General features: G+C 46.4%; 1 protein-coding gene across 5 annotated transcripts in view; it reads left to right on the top strand.

Annotated features, from left to right (window-relative positions):
- Positions 1 to 19,889, top strand: part of ctnnal1 (catenin (cadherin-associated protein), alpha-like 1) — a 132,892-nt gene that overhangs the window by 50,447 nt on the left and 62,556 nt on the right. For all 5 annotated transcript variants that reach the window (XM_029734843.1, XM_029734846.1, XM_029734844.1 and 2 more), the window contains exon 2: positions 19,134 to 19,323. In XM_029734843.1, the coding sequence (XP_029590703.1) occupies positions 19,134 to 19,323 (190 nt within the window). The remainder of the gene's footprint in view (positions 1 to 19,133; positions 19,324 to 19,889) is intronic.

Consider the following 19,889-nt stretch of genomic DNA (forward strand, 5'->3'; position numbering starts at 1 on the left):
CATTTTAAAAATACACTTCTCCTGAATCCAACCACGTTGTCCGATTTCAAAAAGGCTTTACTGCGAAAGCAAAACATTAGATTATGTTAGGACACCACCTAAACAAGAAAAGCCACACAGCCATTTTCCTAGCAAGGAGATGTGTCAAAAACCCCAAATCCAGCTAAAATGAAGCACTAACCTTTGACGATCTTCATCAGATGACACTCCTAGGACATCATGTTACACAATACATATATGTTTTGTTTGATCAAGTTCATATTTATATCCAAAAACAGCATTTTACATTGGCACATGATGTTCAGAAAATGATTAGCCTCCAAAACTTCCGGTGAATGACCCAATGTGCACATTCATTTACAGAAATACTCATCATAAACGTTGACAAAATATATAACAATTATTTAAAGAATTATAGATTTACTACCTCTTAATGCAACCGCTGTGTCAGATTTCAAAATAACTTCACGGAGAAAGCACATTGTTCAATATTCTGAGTACATAGCTCAACCATCAATGCAAGCTATACAGTTAGCCGTCAAGCCACGGCGTCGTCAAGACTCTAAAATACTGTTATAAACATTTTCTTACCTTTGCTGATCTTCGGCGGAATGCACTCGGAAGGACTCCCACTTCCACAAGAAATGTTCATTTGTTTGATAAAGTCCATAATTTATGTCCAAATACCTCATAGAAAATCTGTGGAGGGAGCTGAAGGTTTGAGTTGCCAAACGTCAGCCTCGAAACCTTAATGTCTTGGAGAAGATCTGCAAAGAGGAGTGGGACAAAATCCCTCCTGAGATGTGTGCAAACCTGGTGGCCAACTACAAGAAACGTCTAACCTCTGTGATTGCCAACAAGGGTTTTGTCACCAAGTAGTAAGTCATGTTTTTCAGAGGGGTCAAATACTTATTTCCCTCATTAAAATGCAAATCAATTTATAGCATTTTTGACATGCGTTTTTCTGGATTTTTTTGTTGTTATTCTGTCTCTCGCTGTTCAAATAAACCTACCATTAAAATTATAGACTGATAATTTCTTTGTCAGTGGGCAAACGTACAAAATCAGCAAGGGATCAAATACTTTTTTCCCTCACTGTATATATAAATAAGAGAGAGCGAGATGGACATGAGAGAGAGAGAAAGAGAGCTATGCTCTGTTACATTTTCTGTAGTTTTCTGATTCTCCTCCTGTTCAGGGACACACGTCACTAAACCTACCATCATGTTCCACTCGATTACCTGTGGCGTCACATACTCACCCGCCATCCCCCCTTCCACTTAATGTGCCTGGTGCCTCTTCTGTCGTGCTTCTGTTCTGACTGAAGAGTGGGCTGTGGTTCTGTTCTGACTGAAGAGTGGGCTGTGGTTCTGTTCTGACTGAAGAGTGGGCTGTGGTTCTGTTCTGACTGAAGAGTGGGCTGTGGTTCTGTTCTGACTGAAGAGTGGGCTGTGGTTCTGTTCTGGTTGAATAGTCATTATTATGCGCCTCATAACAAGCAAATCATTTCAGCTGGAGAAGTGTTGGGGTTTATCTTTTGGCAATGTACTCGGCTTTACTATAAGATTATATTATAAGATTAAGACATTCCAAATGAAATAGCAGGGCCGAAGTAATCTGTTCTAATAAAAAGCGATTAAATGTGATGAAATCAATGAGACGTGTGTTAAATAAAGAGCTTAAATAACGAGCTTCCAAGCTACTCTTGTTCACACTTGCTGGGTATTACACATGCTCTGTCCCAAATGGCACCCTATTCCCTACGTAGTGCACTACTTTGACTCGTTAAAAGTAGTGCACTACATAGGCAATAGGGTGCAATCTGGGACAGAGACACGGTGTTAAGAAGAAGTGACTGGATTTTCCCAATGGGATTTACCAATAACTGGAATGTCTCAAGATTGCTTCTCAGAAACATGTTAAGTATGGAGAATACAATAGAAAAACACACACACACTCACATACACATGCGCGCACCCACGTACTCGCACACAGACAGGCACACACACACACTACACAAAGAGAGAAATACACCAAGGGGCGAAAGACAAAATGCCAAACGGAGTCTTTTGTTGAGCTGTCTTTTAACACAACCTGGCAGTAACCACAGGAGGCATCCACAAGTGTTTCCAGCTTTTGTTAAAAGTCAGATTTATAGTCAGACAGTGTGTCCTTCAGGAATATGCTTCCTGTAAGCCCAAACACAGCCCATACACAGCACTGCCTATTCTCTATGCTCTGTTTCCATTGTGGGTTGTTGTTGCAGCAGTGTGACGTGTGTGTAATTGTAGATGCCATTATGGATAACAGCATGGATTTAGCTGAGTGGCTGCAACTCAGTTGATTGTCTGTGTCTGGTCAAAAGCAGGGGACGGTAAGCTGTCCACTTCTGTGCTGATTACGACAAAGCTCTCTGTGTGTGTTTGTGTGTGTGTGTATGTGTGTACAGGTGAGGTGCTTTGATGTGTTGTAAACATTTGTTTTTGTTTGTTCTTTGAAGTCTTGTTTTTTTCTAAAACCTTGAATCCTTGACAGGTTTTTATTTTCATCAGCAGGCAGCACAGCTCTGATGCTCTGAGGCTGTTCTGTTCTCATTGGGATGCATGGGGGATGTGTCAGAGCTTACTGTGTAGCAGAGAGTGTGTGTGTGTGTGTGTGTGTGTGTGTGTGTGTGTGTGTGTGTGTGTGTGTGTGTGTGTGTGTGTGTCTGTGTGTGTGTCTGTCTGTCTGTCTGTCTGTCTGTCTGTCTGTCTGTCTGTCTGTCTGTCTGTCTGTCTGTCTGTCTGTCTGTCTGTGCTGTGCTGTATGCAGCTTGTCACACTCAAATCTGTGTGCTCCCAGCTACGAATAACACTCTGCAGTGCTTCTTCCTGACCCCTGACAAGCACAAATTGTGCTGCTGTTGAACAAGAAAAAGCATCCACTGAATGGTTTGCTTAATTAGATTGGACATAGACTGCCTCCTAAATTGCACTACTTTTGACCAGGGCCCATAGGGATCTATGGTCAATAGTCAGATCTTTAGACCTTGGGTTTAGACCCATATAGCCGCTCTCTCTCTCTCTCTCTCTCTCTCTCTCTTCTCTCTCTCTCTCTCTCTCTCTCTCTCTCTCTCTCTCTCTCTCTCTCTCTCTCTCTCTCTCTCATACACACACACACACACACACACGGTAGCCTCTTCACTCATGGCTCCCCCTTACCAATATTATGTTTCTCCACCCTGCCAGGTTCCTGTTTACAGACAGCCCCAGGTAGCCCTAACCCTGCCAGGTTCCTGTTTACAGACAGCCCCAGGTAGCCCTAACCCTGCCAGGTTCCTGATTACAGACAGCCCCAGGTAGCCCTAACCCTGCCAGGTTCCTGTTTACAGACATCCCCAGGTAGCCCTAACCCTGCCTCGTTCCTGTTTACAGACAGCCCCAGGTAGCCCTAACCCTGCCAGGTTCCTGTTTACAGATATCCCCAGGTAGCCCTAACCCTGCCAGGTTCCTGATTACAGACAGCCCCAGGTAGCCCTAACCCTGCCAGGTTCCTGTTTACAGACAGCCCCAGGCAGCCCTAACCCTGCCAGGTTCCTGTTTACAGACAGCCCCAGGTAGCCCTAACCCTGCCAGGTTCCTGTTTACAGACATCCCCAGGTAGCCCTAACCCTGCCAGGTTCCTGTTTACAGACAGCCCCAGGTAGCCCTAACCCTGCCAGGTTCCTGTTTACAGACATCCCCAGGTAGCCCTAACCCTGCCTCGTTCCTGTTTACAGACAGCCCCAGGTAGCCCTAACCCTGCCAGGTTCCTGTTTACAGACAGCCCCAGGTAGCCCTAACCCTGCCAGGCTCCTGTTTACAGATATCCCCAGGTAGCCCTAACCCTGCCAAGTTCCTGATTACAGACAGCCCCAGGTAGCCCTAACCCTGCCAAGTTACTGATTACAGACTCCCCAGGTAGCCCTAACCTTGCCAGGTTCCTGTTTATAGACAGCCCCAGATAGCCCTAACCCTGCCAGGTTCCTCTTTACAGACAGCCCCAGGTAGCCCTAACCCTGCCTCGTTCCTGTTTACAGACAGCCCCAGGTAGCCCAAACCCTGCCTCGTTCCTGATTACAGACAGCCCCAGGTAGCCCTAACCCTGCCAAGTTCCTGATTACAGACAGCCCCAGGTAGCCCTAACCCTGCCAGGTTCCTGTTTACAGACATCCCCAGGTAGCCCTAACCCTGCCTCGTTCCTGATTACAGACAGCCCCAGGTAGCCCTAACCCTGCCAAGTTCCTGATTACAGACATCCCCAGGTAGCCCAAACCCTGCCAAGTTCCTGTTTACAGACATCCCCAGGTAGCCCTAACCCTGCCAAGTTCCTGATTACAGACAGCCCCAGGTATCCCTAACCCTGCCAAGTTCCTGATTACAGACAGCCCCAGGTAGCCCTAACCCTGCCAGGTTCCTGTTTACAGACAGCCCCAGGTAGCCCTAACCCTGCCAGGTTCCTGTTTACAGACAGCCCCAGGCAGCCCTAACCCTGCCAGGTTCCTGTTTACAGACAGCCCCAGGTAGCCCTAACCCTGCCAGGTTCCTGTTTACAGACATCCCCAGGTAGCCCTAACCCTGCCAGGTTCCTGTTTACAGATATCCCCAGGTAGCCCTAACCCTGCCAGGCTCCTGTTTACAGATATCCCCAGGTAGCCCTAACCCTGCCAAGTTCCTGATTACAGACAGCCCCAGGTAGCCCTAACCCTGCCAAGTTACTGATTACAGACTCCCCAGGTAGCCCTAACCTTGCCAGGTTCCTGTTTATAGACAGCCCCAGATAGCCCTAACCCTGCCAGGTTCCTCTTTACAGACAGCCCCAGGTAGCCCAAACCCTGCCTCGTTCCTGATTACAGACAGCCCCAGGTAGCCCTAACCCTGCCAAGTTCCTGATTACAGACAGCCCCAGGTAGCCCTAACCCTGCCAGGTTCCTGTTTACAGACATCCCCAGGTAGCCCTAACCCTGCCTCGTTCCTGATTACAGACAGCCCCAGGTAGCCCTAACCCTGCCAAGTTCCTGATTACAGACATCCCCAGGTAGCCCAAACCCTGCCAAGTTCCTGTTTACAGACATCCCCAGGTAGCCCTAACCCTGCCAAGTTCCTGATTACAGACAGCCCCAGGTATCCCTAACCCTGCCAAGTTCCTGATTACAGACAGCCCCAGGTAGCCCTAACCCTGCCAGGTTCCTGTTTACAGACAGCCCCAGGTAGCCCTAACCCTGCCAGGTTCCTGTTTACAGACAGCCCCAGGCAGCCCTAACCCTGCCAGGTTCCTGTTTACAGACAGCCCCAGGTAGCCCTAACCCTGCCAGGTTCCTGTTTACAGACATCCCCAGGTAGCCCTAACCCTGCCAGGTTCCTGTTTACAGATATCCCCAGGTAGCCCTAACCCTGCCAGGTTCCTGATTACAGACAGCCCCAGGTAGCCCTAACCCTGCCAGGTTCCTGTTTACAGACAGCCCCAGGTAGCCCTAACCCTGCCAAGTTCCTGTTTACAGACAGCCCCAGGTAGCCCTAACCCTGCCAAGTTCCTGTTTACAGACAGCCCCAGGTAGCCCTAAACCTGCCTCGTTCCTGATTACAGATAGCCCCAGGTAGCCCTAACCCTGCCAGGTTCCTGTTTACAGACAGCCCCAGGTAGCCCTAACCCAGCCAGGTTCCTGTTTACAGACATCCCCAGGTAGCCCTAACCCTGCCTCGTTCCTGATTACAGACAGCCCCTGGTAGCCCTAACCCTGCCAGGTTCCTGATTACAGACAGCCCCAGGTAGCCCTAACCCTGCCAGGTTCCTGTTTACAGATATCCCCAGGTAGCCCTAACCCTGCCTCGTTCCTGATTACAGACAGCCCCAGGTAGCCCTAACCCCACCAGGTTCCTGTTTACAGACAGCCCCAGGTAGCCCTAACCCTGCCAAGTTGCTGATTACAGACTCCCCAGGTAGCCCTAACCTTGCCAGGTTCCTGTTTATAGACAGCCCCAGATAGCCCTAACCCTGCCAGGTTCCTCTTTACAGACATCCCCAGGTAGCCCTAACCCTGCCAGGTTCCTGTTACAGACAGCCCCAGGTAGCCCTAACCCTGCCAAGTTCCTGATTACAGGCAGCCCCAGGTAGCCCTAACCCTGCCAGGTTCCTGTTTACAGACATCCCCAGGTAGCCCTAACCCTGCCAGGTTCCTGTTTACAGACAGCCCCAGGTAGCCCTAACCCTGCCAAATTCCTGATTACTGACAGCCCCAGGTAGCCCTAACCCTGCCAGGTTCCTGTTTACAGACAGCCCCAGGTAGCCCTAACCCTGCCAGGTTCCTGTTTACAGACATCCCCAGGTAGCCCTAACCCTGCCTCGTTCCTGATTACAGACAGCCCCAGGTAGCCCTAACCCTGCCAAGTTCCTGATTACAGACATCCCCAGGTAGCCCAAACCCTGCCAGGTTCCTGTTTACAGACATCCCCAGGTAGCCCTAACCCTGCCAAGTTCCTGATTACAGACAGCCCTAGGTAGCCCTAACCCTGCCAAGTTCCTGATTACAGACAGCCCCAGGTAGCCCTAACCCTGCCAGGTTCCTGATTACAGACAGCCCCAGGTAGCCCTAACCCTGCCAGGTTCCTGTTTATAGACAGCCCCAGGTAGCCCAAACCCTGCCAGGTTCCTGTTTACAGACTGCCCCAGGTAGCCCTAACTCTGCCAGGTTCCTGTTTACAGACTGCCCCAGGTAGCCCTAACTCTGCCAGGTTCCTGTTTACAGACTGCCCCAGGTAGCCCTAACCCTGCCAAGTTGCTGATTACAGACAGCCCCAGGTAGCCCTAACCCTGCCAAGTTCCTGATTACAGACAGCCTCAGGTAGCCCTAACCCTGCCAAGTTCCTGATTACAGACAGCCCCAGGTAGCCCTAACCCTGCCAGGTTCCTGATTACAGACAGCCCCAGGTAGCCCAAACCCTGCCAGGTTCCTGTTTACAGACTGCCCCAGGTAGCCCTAACCCTGCCAAGTTGCTGATTACAGACAGCCCCAGGTAGCCCTAACCCTGCCAGGTTCCTGATTACAGACAGCCTCAGGTAGCCCTAACCCTGCCAGGTTCCTGTTTACAGACTGCCCCAGGTAGCCCTAACCCTGACAAGTTGCTGATTACAGACAGCCCCAGGTAGCCCTAACCCTGCCAGGTTCCTGATTACAGACAGCCTCAGGTAGCCCTAACCCTGCCAGGTACACCATACACATGCATGCACATACACACACACTTATGCACACATGCACGCACACATACACATGCACAGGGGCAGAGACTTTGAACCCATGACTTTTATGTAAATGTCACTGTCATGTTGTTGATTTAAATGCAGGCCAAACATTCTAACCTTTTACAGAGGTTGAGTACAGTGTGACATATGTTAACTCTATCTCTGAGTCACCATGGGACTATACTGTCATATACTGTAGTAGAACTTATCCAGTATTCAGGCTTCAGGACAGAAATGACATTTCCCTTTTCCTATAGAATGCCTATTTCTTTCTGTGGGTGAGTCAGCAAGAGCTCCTTAGTTTGGAGGCAGCGTAACGAGTGGCTCTAATCCTGACCAGGCAGCGCTGTTGTCACGCATGGAAAGAGAGAGAGAGAGGGAAGGAGAGAGAGGGAGAGAGAGAGAGAGAGGGGGAAGGAGAGAGGGAGAGAGAGAGGGAGGGAGAGAGAGAGAGGGATAGAAGGACAGAAGGACAGTGAGTGAGAGGGAGAAAGGCAGAGATGGGGAGAGAGAAAGAAAACGAGAGAGAGAGAGAGAGAGAAACAGAGCTAAGCTTTGTTACATTTTCTGTAGTTTTCTGATTCTCCTCCTGTTCAGGGACACACGTCACTAAACCTACCATCACGTTCCACTCGGTTACCTGTGGCGTCACATACTCACCCGCCATCCCCCCTTCCACTTAATGTGCCTGGTGCCTCTTCTGTCGTGCTTCTGTTCTGACTGAAGAGTGGGCTGTGGTTCTGTTCTGACTGAAGAGTGGGCTGTGGTTCTGTTCTGACTGAAGAGTGGCCTGTGGTTCTGTTCTGACTGAAGAGTGGGCTGTGGTTCTGGTTGAAAATAGCCTGTGGTTCTGTTCTTGTTTAAGAGTGGGCTGTGGCTCTGTTCTGGTTGAAGAATGGGCTGTGGTTCTGTTCTGGTTGAAGAGTGGGCTGTGGTTCTGTTCTGGTTGAATAGTGGGCTGTGGTTCTGTTCTGGTTGAAGAGTGGGCTGTGGTTCTGTTTCGGTTGAAAAGTGGGCTGTGGTTCTGTTTTGGTTGAAGATTGGGCTGTGATTCTGTTCTGGTTGAAGAGTAGGCTGTGGTTCTGTTCAGGTTGAAGAGTGGGCTGTGGTTCTGTTCTGGTTGAAGAGTGGGCTGTGGTTTTGTTCTGATTGAAGAGTGGGCTGTAGTTTTGTTATGGTTGAAGAGTGGGCTGTGGTTCTGTTCTGTTTGAAGATTCAATTCAATTCAAGGGGCTTTATTGGCATGGGAAACATATGTTAACATTGCCAAATCAAGTGAAGTAGATAATAAACAAAAGTGAAATAAACAATAAAAATGAACAGTAAACATTACACTCATAGAAGTTCCAAAAGAATAAAGCATTTCAAATGTCATATTATGTCTATATTGTAACAATGTGCAAATCTTCATTGGTTGCCCTTTTCTTGTGGCAACAGGTCACAAATCTTGCTGCTGTGATGGCATACTGTGGTATTTCACCCAGTAGATATTGGAGTTATGATATCATGGCTTTAGAAGCTTCTGATAGGCTAATTGACATAATTTGCGTCAATTGGAGGTGTACCTGTGGATGGATTTCAAGGCCTACCTTCAAACTCAGTGCCTCTGCTTGACATCATGGGAAAATCAAAAGAAATCAGCCAAGACCTCATAAAAAAATTTGTAGACCTCCACAAGTCTGGTTCATCCTAGGGAGCAATTTCCAAACCTGAAGATACCACGTTCATCTGTACAAGGTACCTGAAGGTACTACGTTCATCTGTACAAAGAATAGTACACAAGTATAAACACCATGGGACCACGCAGCCGTCATACCGCTCAGGAAGGAGACGCGTTCTGTCTCCTAGAGATGAACGTACTTTGGTGTGAAAAGTGCAAATCAATCCTAGAACAAAGGACCTTGTGAAGATGCTGGAGGAAACAGGTACAAAAGTGTCTATATCCACAGTAAAACGAGTCCTATATTGACATAACCTGAAAGGCCGCTCAGCAAGGAAGAAGCCACTGCTCCAAAACCGCCATAAAAAAGCCAGACTACAGTTTGTAACTGCACATGGGGACAAAGATTGTACTTTTTGTAGAAATTTCCTCTGGTCTGATGAAACACAAATAGAAATGTTTGGCCATAATCACCATTTTTATGTTTGGAGGAAAAAGGGGGGGCCTTGTAAGCCGAAGAACACCATCCCAACCGTGAAGAACGGGGGTGGCAGCATCATGTTGTGGGGGTGCTTTGCTGCAGGAGGGACTAGTGCACTTCATAAAATAGATGTCATCATGAGGCAGGAAAATGATGTGGATATATTGAAGCAACATCTCAAGACATCAGTCAGGCAGTCTACCAAATGGACAATGACACCAAGCATACTTCCAAAGTTGTGGCAAAATGGCTTAAGGACAACAAAGTCAAGGTATTGGAGAGGCCATCACAAAGCCCTGATCTCAATCCTATAGAACATTTGTGGGCAGAACTAAAAAAGCAAGTGCTGGCAAGGAGGTCTACAAAGCTGACTCACTTACACCAGGTCTGTCAGGAGGAATGAGCCAAAATTCACCCAACTTATTGTGGGAAGCTTGTGGAAGGCTACCCGAAACGTTTGACCCAAGTTAAACAATTTAAAGGCAATGCTACCAAATACTAATTGAGTGTATGTAAACTTCTGACCCACGCGAATGTGATGAAAGACATAAAAGCTGAAATAAATCATTCTCTCTACTATTATTCTGACATTTCACATTCTTAAAATAAAGTGGTGATCCTAACTGACCCGAGAGAGGGAATTTTTACTTTTTTTAACTAGGCAAGTCAATTAAGAACAAATTCTTATTTTCTATGACGGCTTAGGAACTGTGGGTTAACTGCCTTGTTCAAGGGCAGAACAACAGATTTTTACCTTGCCAGCTCAGGGATCTGATCTTGCAACCTTTCTTGTAGCTCAGTTGGTAGAGCATGGTGTTTGCAACACCAGTGTTGTGGGTTTGATTCCCATGGGGGGCCAGCACAGAAAAAAAAAATGTATGAAATTGTATGAAATGTATGCATTCACTACTGTAAGTCGCTCTGGATAAGAGTGTCTGCTAAATGACTAAAATGTAAATGGTTATTAGTCCAACACTCTTACCACTAGGCTATCTGCCGCCTCAGTTCTATTAGCTATGATGACTAGGATGTTACTTTAGCTAATATTGGGACAGCAATGTGGGCTGTGTGTAGTGGTTATGATATGGTTTGGCTGGAAAGGTTTTTTCGCCTGGTCACATACAGCTGATGTGTTGTTCATTGAAGTCCACAAACAAAGGGAAAGGGTGAGAGGAGGAGAGTGCATAAAGGCGAAAAGGAATACAATGTGGCTGCTATGAAAGTGATCAGGGGTGTATTCATTCCGCTGATTCTGTTGAAAAATGTTTCTTAAATGGAAGCAAAGAAACGTGGATAAAAATACTAGAATTTGTCCAATAGAAACTCTTGTTTATAACTGTTTGTCACGCCCTGACCGTAGAGAGCCTTGTTATTTCTCTATTTGGTTAGGTCAGGGTGTGATTTGGGTGGGCATTCTAGATTATGTATATCTATGTTTGTATTTCTATGTTGGCCTGATATGGTTCCCAATCAGAGGCAGCTGTCTTTCGTTGTCACTGATTGGGGATCATATTTAGGCAGCCTTTTCCCACTGGGTTTTTGTGGGATCTTGTTTTTGTATAGTTGCCTTGTGCACTGCATTACTGCACATTTGTTATTCTTTGTTGTTTTTGTTGTAAGTTTCACTATTAAAGAGAATGTGGAACTCCACGAACGCTGTGCCTTGGTCTCCTTCATATGACAAACGTGACACTGTTGGACTAATGATCACACCCTAGATAAGCTAGATGCAGGAAAGAGTGTACAAGGCGGTATTAAATGTGTCACTGTCTGTCTGTGTCACTGTCTGTCATCTCAAATGTTTCTCCTGACCTCTGTGCACCTACATTGTAAACTTTCATTCATAGGCTAGGTTGTAGCAACCTCATGATGGGTATAGGGAAAATTTGAGTATCATGTAGTAGCCTAAGCCTTTCAATGTTACATTGAACTGGGTGAATGGAATATGAATGACAGTCATCCAATATGCTGTAATAGAAATAAGGCCATGCTCATTGGAGAAAAAAAGTGTCCTCCCTCATCTTAAACGGCACTGACCGACACTGGTCTTCAGTACATGGGACTTCATGTCCCACTTCTCATCAAAGTGATTACCCATTGCAGTGATGAATGACAGCGTGTTCATAGACATCCAACAATTTGTTGTTAACGCCATGCATGGGGTGTTTTAGAGCTTGCACTTTGTACTTGCAGAGCAATCATTGTACAATTTGGTTCTAGATGTGCCATCAGAGTAGTAAAGCCGATATCCTCTACCATTAAAAATGGCTGCATATATGGAATCATTTCTGTAATCAGCGCTGTGATTTTTTTCACTCTGTCCCTTCTCGCACTTTTATGTGAACCTGTCTAATGTCTGTTGTTAGTGGCCTGCACTGTTTTGGGGTCTCACGGTGCCCCCCTTTTTAGATGGTTAAGCATTGCACCTGTACAGCCACTAGCTCAGTTCCACCTTGTATTTCACCACCTCGTTTAACTTGTCAAAGTATTGTCATACAGCACTATGCTGCTGTCGCTTCCCTGTCGCTTCCCTGTCGCTCCCCTGTCGCTCCCCTGTCCGCTCCCCTGTCCACTCCCCTGTCGCTCCCCTGTCCGCTCCCCTGTCCTCTCCCCTGTCCACTCCCCTGTCGCTCCCCTGTCCGCTCCCCTGTCCGCTCCCCTGTCCGCTCCCCTGTCCGCTCCCCTGTCGCTCCCCTGTCGCTCCCCTGTCCGCTCCCCTGTCCGCTCCCCTGTCCACTCCCCTGTCGCTCCCCTGTCCGCTCCCCTGTCCGCTCCCCTGTCCGCTCCCCTGTCCGCTCCCCTGTCGCTCTAAACGTTAACGATTCCAATTTTGTTTAAACGTTCACAGCCCTAGTGTCAGTGCGTGCGACTGTGTGTGGGTATGTGGGTGGGTGTGTGGGTGTGTGGGTGTGTGTGTGGGTGTGTGGGTATGTGTGTGGGTGTGTGTGGGTGTGTGTGTGGGTATGTATGTGGGTGTGTGGGTATGTGTGTGCGTGCGTGTGTGGGTGGGTATGTGTGTGGGTATGTGTGTGGGTGTGTGGGTGGGTATGTGGGTGTGTGTGGGTGTGTGGGTATGTGTGTGGGTGTGTGGGTATGTGTGGGTGTGTGGGTATGTGTGTGGGTGTGTCGGTGTGTGTGGGTGTGTGGGTATGTGTGTGGGTATGTGTGTGGGTGGGTATGTGGGTGGGTGGGTGTGTGGGTATGTGTGTGGGTGTGTGGGTATGTGTGGGTGTGTGGGTATGTGTGTGGGTGTGTCGGTGTGTGGGTATGTGTGGGTGTGTGGGTATGTGTGTGGGTGTGTCGGTGTGTGGGTGTGGGTGTAGATGCTGAGCTAAAGGACACACCTCTTCTCTCCTGCTGTCTCACTGTCAGCTCTTCACCTGTTACTCCATAGGAAATCAGCAATCAGTTCTCTGTCTCTCTCCGTGAAAAATAAATAATTATAATTTCTGTTATTTTCTTTTGTGTACTCACGTGGGGAAAGTGGTCGAAACACGGCCTGTGTTTACGTGCTGTACACTGGACGGGGTAGACGCAGTGGCGTGTATTCATGGATGCCAAAGGAAACCAGGATTTCCCCCCAAAATTACTATATATATATCCAACCATAAATCCATACATTGTTCCCCTTGCCTGATGTAGTAGGCTAATGTTAACTAGCTGGCTCAACTTTGACAATGAAGTTAGGCTAGTGAGAAAGCATTTTAGCCAGGTAGCCAATCAGAATCATAGACCATTTTGGCAACATGAAAGAGAGGAGAATGGCATTGGCGTTTCTCGACAAGTAGGGTGAGTTCACATGTTTTTTCTACTTGCAAGCACACACACACATACATACACACACACACACACACACACTGTATTAGACTAAGCATATGTGATTTGATGATGTTGAAATGTTACTCTGAGATACTCTGAATGATCGGCTATGAAAAGCCAACTGACATTTACTCCTGAGGTGCTGACCTGTTGTACCCTCGGCAACCACTGTGATTATTATTATTTGACCCTGCTAGTCATCTATGAACATTTGAACATCTTGGCCATGTTCTGTTATGATCTCCACCCAGCACAGCCAGAAGAGGACTGGCCACCCCTCATAGCCTGGTTCCTCTCTAGGTTTCTTCCTAGGTTCTGGCCTTTCTATGGAGTTTTTCCTAGCCACCGTGCTTCTACACCTGCATTGCTTGCTGTTTGGGGTTTTAGGCTGGGTTTCTGTACAGCACTTTGAGGTATCAGCTGATGTAAGAAGGGCTTTATAAATACATTTGATTTGAAATGTTAAAAGTTGAAATGGTGCTGAAATAGTGGTGTCAGCTGCTGTTTTCTTTGCAACTTGCAGTAACTCTCTGGTGTTCTAAATCAATAGTTGTTTAGTAGTCCGAAAATGTTGGAAATGGTAACTCGCTTGACCATGCTGCAGGTCATGTAACTGTTTGTTACATGCAAAATGCTTTGTGGACTTCAGACAGATGTTGCTCTCCGGTTTTGTGATGAAACAAAGGTGTGTCTTCTTTTTGTCTCAGCCTTAGGCCTATATATAATGCCGTCAAGGCATATGAACTAACAGGTTATAGGACAAACAACGCAATTATCGCAACACATAGGTTGTAATATGGCTTTTTTTCCCCCAGTGATTTTACCCACTCACCATTACTGTGTAGACTTTAGGGGATTTTAACTGTTCGAAGAGAAGAGAGACTGCAGAATCTTCAAACAACAACTTTATTATAAGATTTGAAAAAATGGAGCAGTCAACTATGCTCTTCAACAGTGCTAAGTTAAGGCCCAACGAACAGAGTTGGCTCTCAGCTTTTATAGAAAAGTTCAATCTTTTTGTCTATGTGGCAGTTAGCAGATGTGAGTAAACAGGGGTGAGGAACATAGTGTATAAAAAAGCTGTTTAGCTTGTCTGTGTAGATTAAGATAGCTGACATTGCCACCATTGTCTGATCTTTCCTGCAGGTTTCCACACAGAGGAGTTCCTGCAGATAGTTCAAACGGGATGTCACATACTGTCACACCCTGATCTGTTTAACCTGTCCTTGTGATTGTCTCCATCCCCTCCAGGTGTCGCTTATTTCCCCCAGTGTATTTATCCCTGTGTTTCCTATCTCTCTGTGCCAGTTCGTCTTGTATGTTTATCAAGTCAACCAGCATATTTTTTTCCCGTACTCCTTTTTCTATTCTCCTTTTGCTTGTCCTCCCGGTTCTGACCCTTGCCTGTTTTCTGGACTCTATGCCTGCCTGCCTGACCATTCTGCCTGCCCTGACCTCGAGCCTGCCTGCCCTTTGGTACCTCCTGGCCTCTGAACTGATTTTGACCTTTTGCCTGTCCACAACCATTCTCTTGCCTACTCCCCTTTGGATTTATTTAACATCTTAAACTCCAACCATCTGCCTCCTGTGTCTGCATTTGGGTCTCGCATTGAGTCATGATACATACTGCGGTCGCACCCAGACTAACTATGTCATACAAGACAACAAGCCTGCATCAGAAATTTTCCACAGCAAGACGGTGATTTGTTTTAGGGAAACTGGTTGGTATGCTGAGTCAGGTTGAGGACAGCAGCAATCTTGAAATGACTTAACCATTTCCTCACCAGCTATGACAGCATTCTCGGGTACCGCAAAATATGATTCCTTTACACGGTTCCTATACACCAGTGGTCAACAACCTTTTCTGAGTCAAGATCACTTTCTGAGTCAAAATGCAAGCCGAGATCTTCCGCTCAGATTTTTTTTAAACATGACTTTAAAAACATGAGCCTATGCAACATTAACTAATTAAAAACAATTATGTAGCAATGAGGTTTGTGCAGTAGGCTATAGGCCCAAAACATTATCACTGCATATTGGCTACGCTTGAATTGCCCTGCCAATGTTCTTCTCAGACCATCTTTTTAAATGATATTTCAAAATTGTAGGTATATGATCACACTGGTAATAGATCATTTGTTCTATTACTTGTGAGGCACAGCTGACTGAGCATAATAATTAGCTTGTTTTGTTTACTGTACTGATGGCCTGCATCTGATGGTCAGTCTGAGGGGAGGGAAGGAGCAGCGGTGAGGCTGCCTCTCACCCGACTCACTGTCCCTCCTCTCTCCCTCCCTCAGCTGAGAAAAGGGGACACAGTCATCCAGCTGATGGTGAGGCTTAAAACCTCTCTAGGCTAGGGGGGCGGTATTTTCACGTCTGGATGAAAAGCATGCCCAAAGTAAACTGCCTGCTACTCAGGCCCAGAAGCTAGGATATGCATATTATTAGTAGATTTGGATAGAAAACACTCCGAAGTTTCTACAACTGTTTGAATGATGTCTGTGAGTATAACATAACTTATTTGGAAGGCGAAACCCCGAGGACAAACCAACCAGGAATTTCTTTGTTGTTGAGGTCACTCACTTTTCAATGGGGATCTAGATTTCTAAGGCCCTTGCTTGCAGTTCCTATCGCTTCCACTGGATGTCAACAGTCTTTAGAAATTGGTTGATGTTTTTCCTTTGTGTAATGAAGAAGTATTGCTGTTCAGAACGAGGGTCGAGTGAAGTGTACTGTTTGTTAGAGGCGCGTGACCTGAAAGCATGTTCCACTTTGTTTTCGTCCGGTATTGAACGCAGTTTATCCCGTCTTAAATTTCATTGATTATTTACGTTAAAAAATACCTACAGTTGTATTAGGAAAGTTGTTTGAAATGTTTGGACAAAGATTACAGGTAACTTATGAGATATTTTGTAGTCATGTTGCGCGAGTTGGAACCAATGTTTTTCTGGATCAAACGCGCCAAATAAATGGACATTTTGGAGATATAACGACGGAATTAATCGAACAAAATGACCATTTGTGATGTTTATGGGACATATTGGAGTGCCAACAAAAGAAGATCTTCAAAGGTAAGGCATGAATTATATCGTTATTTCTGAGTTTTGTGTCGCGCCTGGCGGGATGAAATATGATTGTCTGTGTTTGTTTGATGGGGTGCTATCCTCAGATAATAGTATGGTTTGCTTTCGCCGTAAAGCCTTTTTGAAATCTGACACAGAGGCTGGATTAACAATAAGTTTATCTTTAAACCTATGTATACTGCTCAAAAAAATAAAGGGAACACTTAAACAACACAATGTAACTCCAAGTCAATCACACTTCTGTGAAATCAAACTGTCCACTTAGGAAGCAACACTGATTGACAATACATTTCACATGCTGTTCCACTTCTCAGTTCCTATGCTTCCTGGCTGATGTTTTGGTCACTTTTGAATGCTGGCGGTGCTTTCACTCTAGTGGTAGCATGAGACGGAGTCTACAACCCACACAAGTGGCTCAGGTAGTGCAGCTCATCCAGGATGGCACATCAATGCGAGCTGTGGCAGAAGGTTTACTGTGTCTGTCAACGTAGTGTCCAGAGCATGGAGGCGCTACCAGGAGACAGGCCAGTACATCAGGAGACGTGGAGGAGGCCGTAGGAGGGCAACAACCCAGCAGCAGGACCGCTACCTCTGCCTTTGTGCAAGGAGGAGCAGGAGGAGCACTGCCAGAGCCCTGCAAAATGACATCCAGCAGGCCACAAATGTGCATGTGTCTGCTCAAACGGTCAGAAACAGGCTCCATGAGGGTGGTATGAGGGCCCGACGTCCATAGGTGGGGGTTGTGCTTACAGCCCAACACCGTGCAGGACGTTTGGCATTTGCCAGAGAACACCAAGATTGGCAAATTCGCCACTGGCGCCCTGTGCTCTTCACAGATGAAAGCAGGTTCACACTGAGCACATGTGACAGACGTGACAGAGTCTGGAGACGCCGTGGAGAACGTTCTGCTGCCTGCAACATCCTCCAGCATGACCGGTTTGACGGTGGGTCAGTTATGGTGTGGGGTGGCATTTCTTTGGGGGGCCGTACAGCCCTCCATGTGCTCGCCAGAGGTAGCCTGACTGCCATTAGGTACCGAGATGAGATCCTCAGACCCCTTGTGAGACCATATGCTGGTGCGGTTGGCCCTGGGTTCTTCCTAATGCAAAACAATGCTAGACCTCATGTCGCTGTTGTGTGTCAGCAGTTCCTGCAAGAGGAAGGCATTGATGCTATGGACTGGCCCGCCCGTTCCCCAGACCTGAATCCAATTGAGCACATCTGGGACATCATGTCTCGCTCCATCCACCAATGCCACGTTGCACCACAGACTGTCCAGGAGTTGGCAGATGCTTTAGTCCAGGTCTGGGAGGAGATCCCTCAGGAGACCATCCGCCACCTCATCAGGAGCATGCCCAGGCATTGTAGGGAGGTCATACAGGCACGTGGAGGCCACACACACTACTGAGCCTCATTTTGACTTGTTTTAAGGACATTAAAGTTGGATCAGCCTGTAGTGTGGTTTTCCACTTTAATTTTGAGTGTGACTCCAAATCCAGAGCTCCATGGGTTGATAAATTGGATTTCCATTGATTATTTGTGTGTGATTTTGTTGTCAGCACATTCAACTATGTAAAGAAAAAAGTATTTAATAAGATTATTTCATTCATTCAGATCTAGGATGTGTTATTTTAGTGTTCCCTTTATTTTTTTGAGCAGTGTATAACACTTGTATCTTTCATCAATGTTTGTGATGAGTATTTCTGTAATTTGATTTGGTTCTCTGCAATTTCACCGGATGTTATTTGAGACAATGCATTACTGAACATAACGCGCCAATTTAAACTGAGGTTTTTGGACATAAAGAGGGACTTTATTGAACAAAACAAACATTTATTGTGTAACATGGAGTCCTGGGAGTGCCACCAGATGAAGGTCATCAAAGGTTAGTGATTAATTTAATCGCTATTTCTGACTTTTGTGAGCCCTCTCCTTGGTTGGAAAATGTCTGTATGGTTTTTTGTGGCTAGGCGCTGTCCTAACATAATCGCATTGTGTGCTTTCGCCGTAAAGCCTTTTTGAAATCGGACACTGTGGTTGGATTAACAAGTAGTTTATCTTTAAAATGTATAATACTTGTATGTTTGAGGAATTGTAATTATGAGATTTCTGTTGTTTGAATTTGGCGCCCTGCAATTTCACTGGCTGTTGTCGAGGTTAACCTCCCAGAGAGGTTAAGTTGCACTGCATTACTTCTGCCTCATGAATCAATTAATGTTGTTACTCCTATGATCAGAGAAATAATAACAACACAAGCTTATCAAAACACACTTATAAAACTGATGAACACATTTTTGACAATGCTGAATAACAACTTAAACTTGAATTTACTCATAAAAACAGCAGCTCTTTGCTGTATTCATTGTCTCGCTCTACTCATGGTTTTAAATGTTCTGAAATCTAAAATTGTATCAACTTTGCTGTGAGTTCAAGGCTTCTTTTTACAGTCTATGGAGCGAGGAAACTGTGTAGACACGGTGATCTTAAATATCTGATTGACCAGCATTAGGCCTATAGGTGCACTTGATTTGCTCTCTGGGCCTGCCGGGTAGGCGGAGTTCTACCTTCAGACACATGAAATGGTTTAAAATGGGAACACTTTGCCTTCCTGGCGCAAGGGCTGCTGAATCAAGTGCACCTACCGTCAACAGCAGGAAAGGAAAAAAAAATAGGAACGCAAGGCTTTATCGTTATCACAGAAATGCTTGGTGATCGACTAGGAATGGCTTGGAGATCGCGATCGACCGGTTGGCGACCACTGCTGTACACCTATATTACAAACACACAAGGCACACCTCACTGACTAGTCTCTGTCTCTGTGTCCTCCTAGATCACCACCCTGATCAATCACAAAGACAAACCAAAGAAGTCGGAGCGGACGCAGCAGGCCATCCAGAGGGTGGGCCAGGCTGTTAGTGTTGCTGTGGGGCGCTTCGTTGCCGTGGGTGAGGCCATTGCCGTGGAGAACGAGGAGCTGAAGGAGGAGATGGGCATGGCATGCTTCGAGGCCCGCAGAGCAGGTAACTGGATCTGCGTCTGAAATTACATCCTAAATGGCATCCTAGTGCACTCTATAGGGAAGAAGGTGCCATTTTGAATGCAGTCCAACGAAGGGAGTGTTTTTGCTGTTGTTTTCATCATAAATACATTTTTTAAAAGGGTCGGAAACTTTCCATGGGAAGTTAAGCCCTTGAATTTGGGGAATTTTGCTTAAATTCATCAAAAAAGTTAGCTTATAACAGTGAACCTTTTTTGTGGGATACAGATAAGGCAATTCTAGGTCTTGTGGCATATTTTGGTTAAACTAACCCCAATTCAATGGAATTGCAACCCTCTGCATGCACGGTGCATTCTTCCATCACATGTACAGCTGATTCTCAAGATCTTGCACACAAATGAGATGCTATTGAGCCCGCGCTACTTCACTGTCTGAACCAAGGACTACATGCTTTCTGGTAGGTTTTGATTACAATACTGGGTGGGGTGAATATATTTTATATGACATACATGATTTTTTGTTAACTAGTAAATAGTAGCCCACAGCAAAGTGTGTTTAAATCATTTCTGACTTGTTAACATTTTCTGC

The sequence above is a fragment of the Salmo trutta genome, chromosome 36 (assembly GCF_901001165.1).
Source record: "Salmo trutta chromosome 36, fSalTru1.1, whole genome shotgun sequence".
Classification (NCBI taxonomy): Eukaryota; Metazoa; Chordata; class Actinopteri; order Salmoniformes; family Salmonidae; genus Salmo; species Salmo trutta.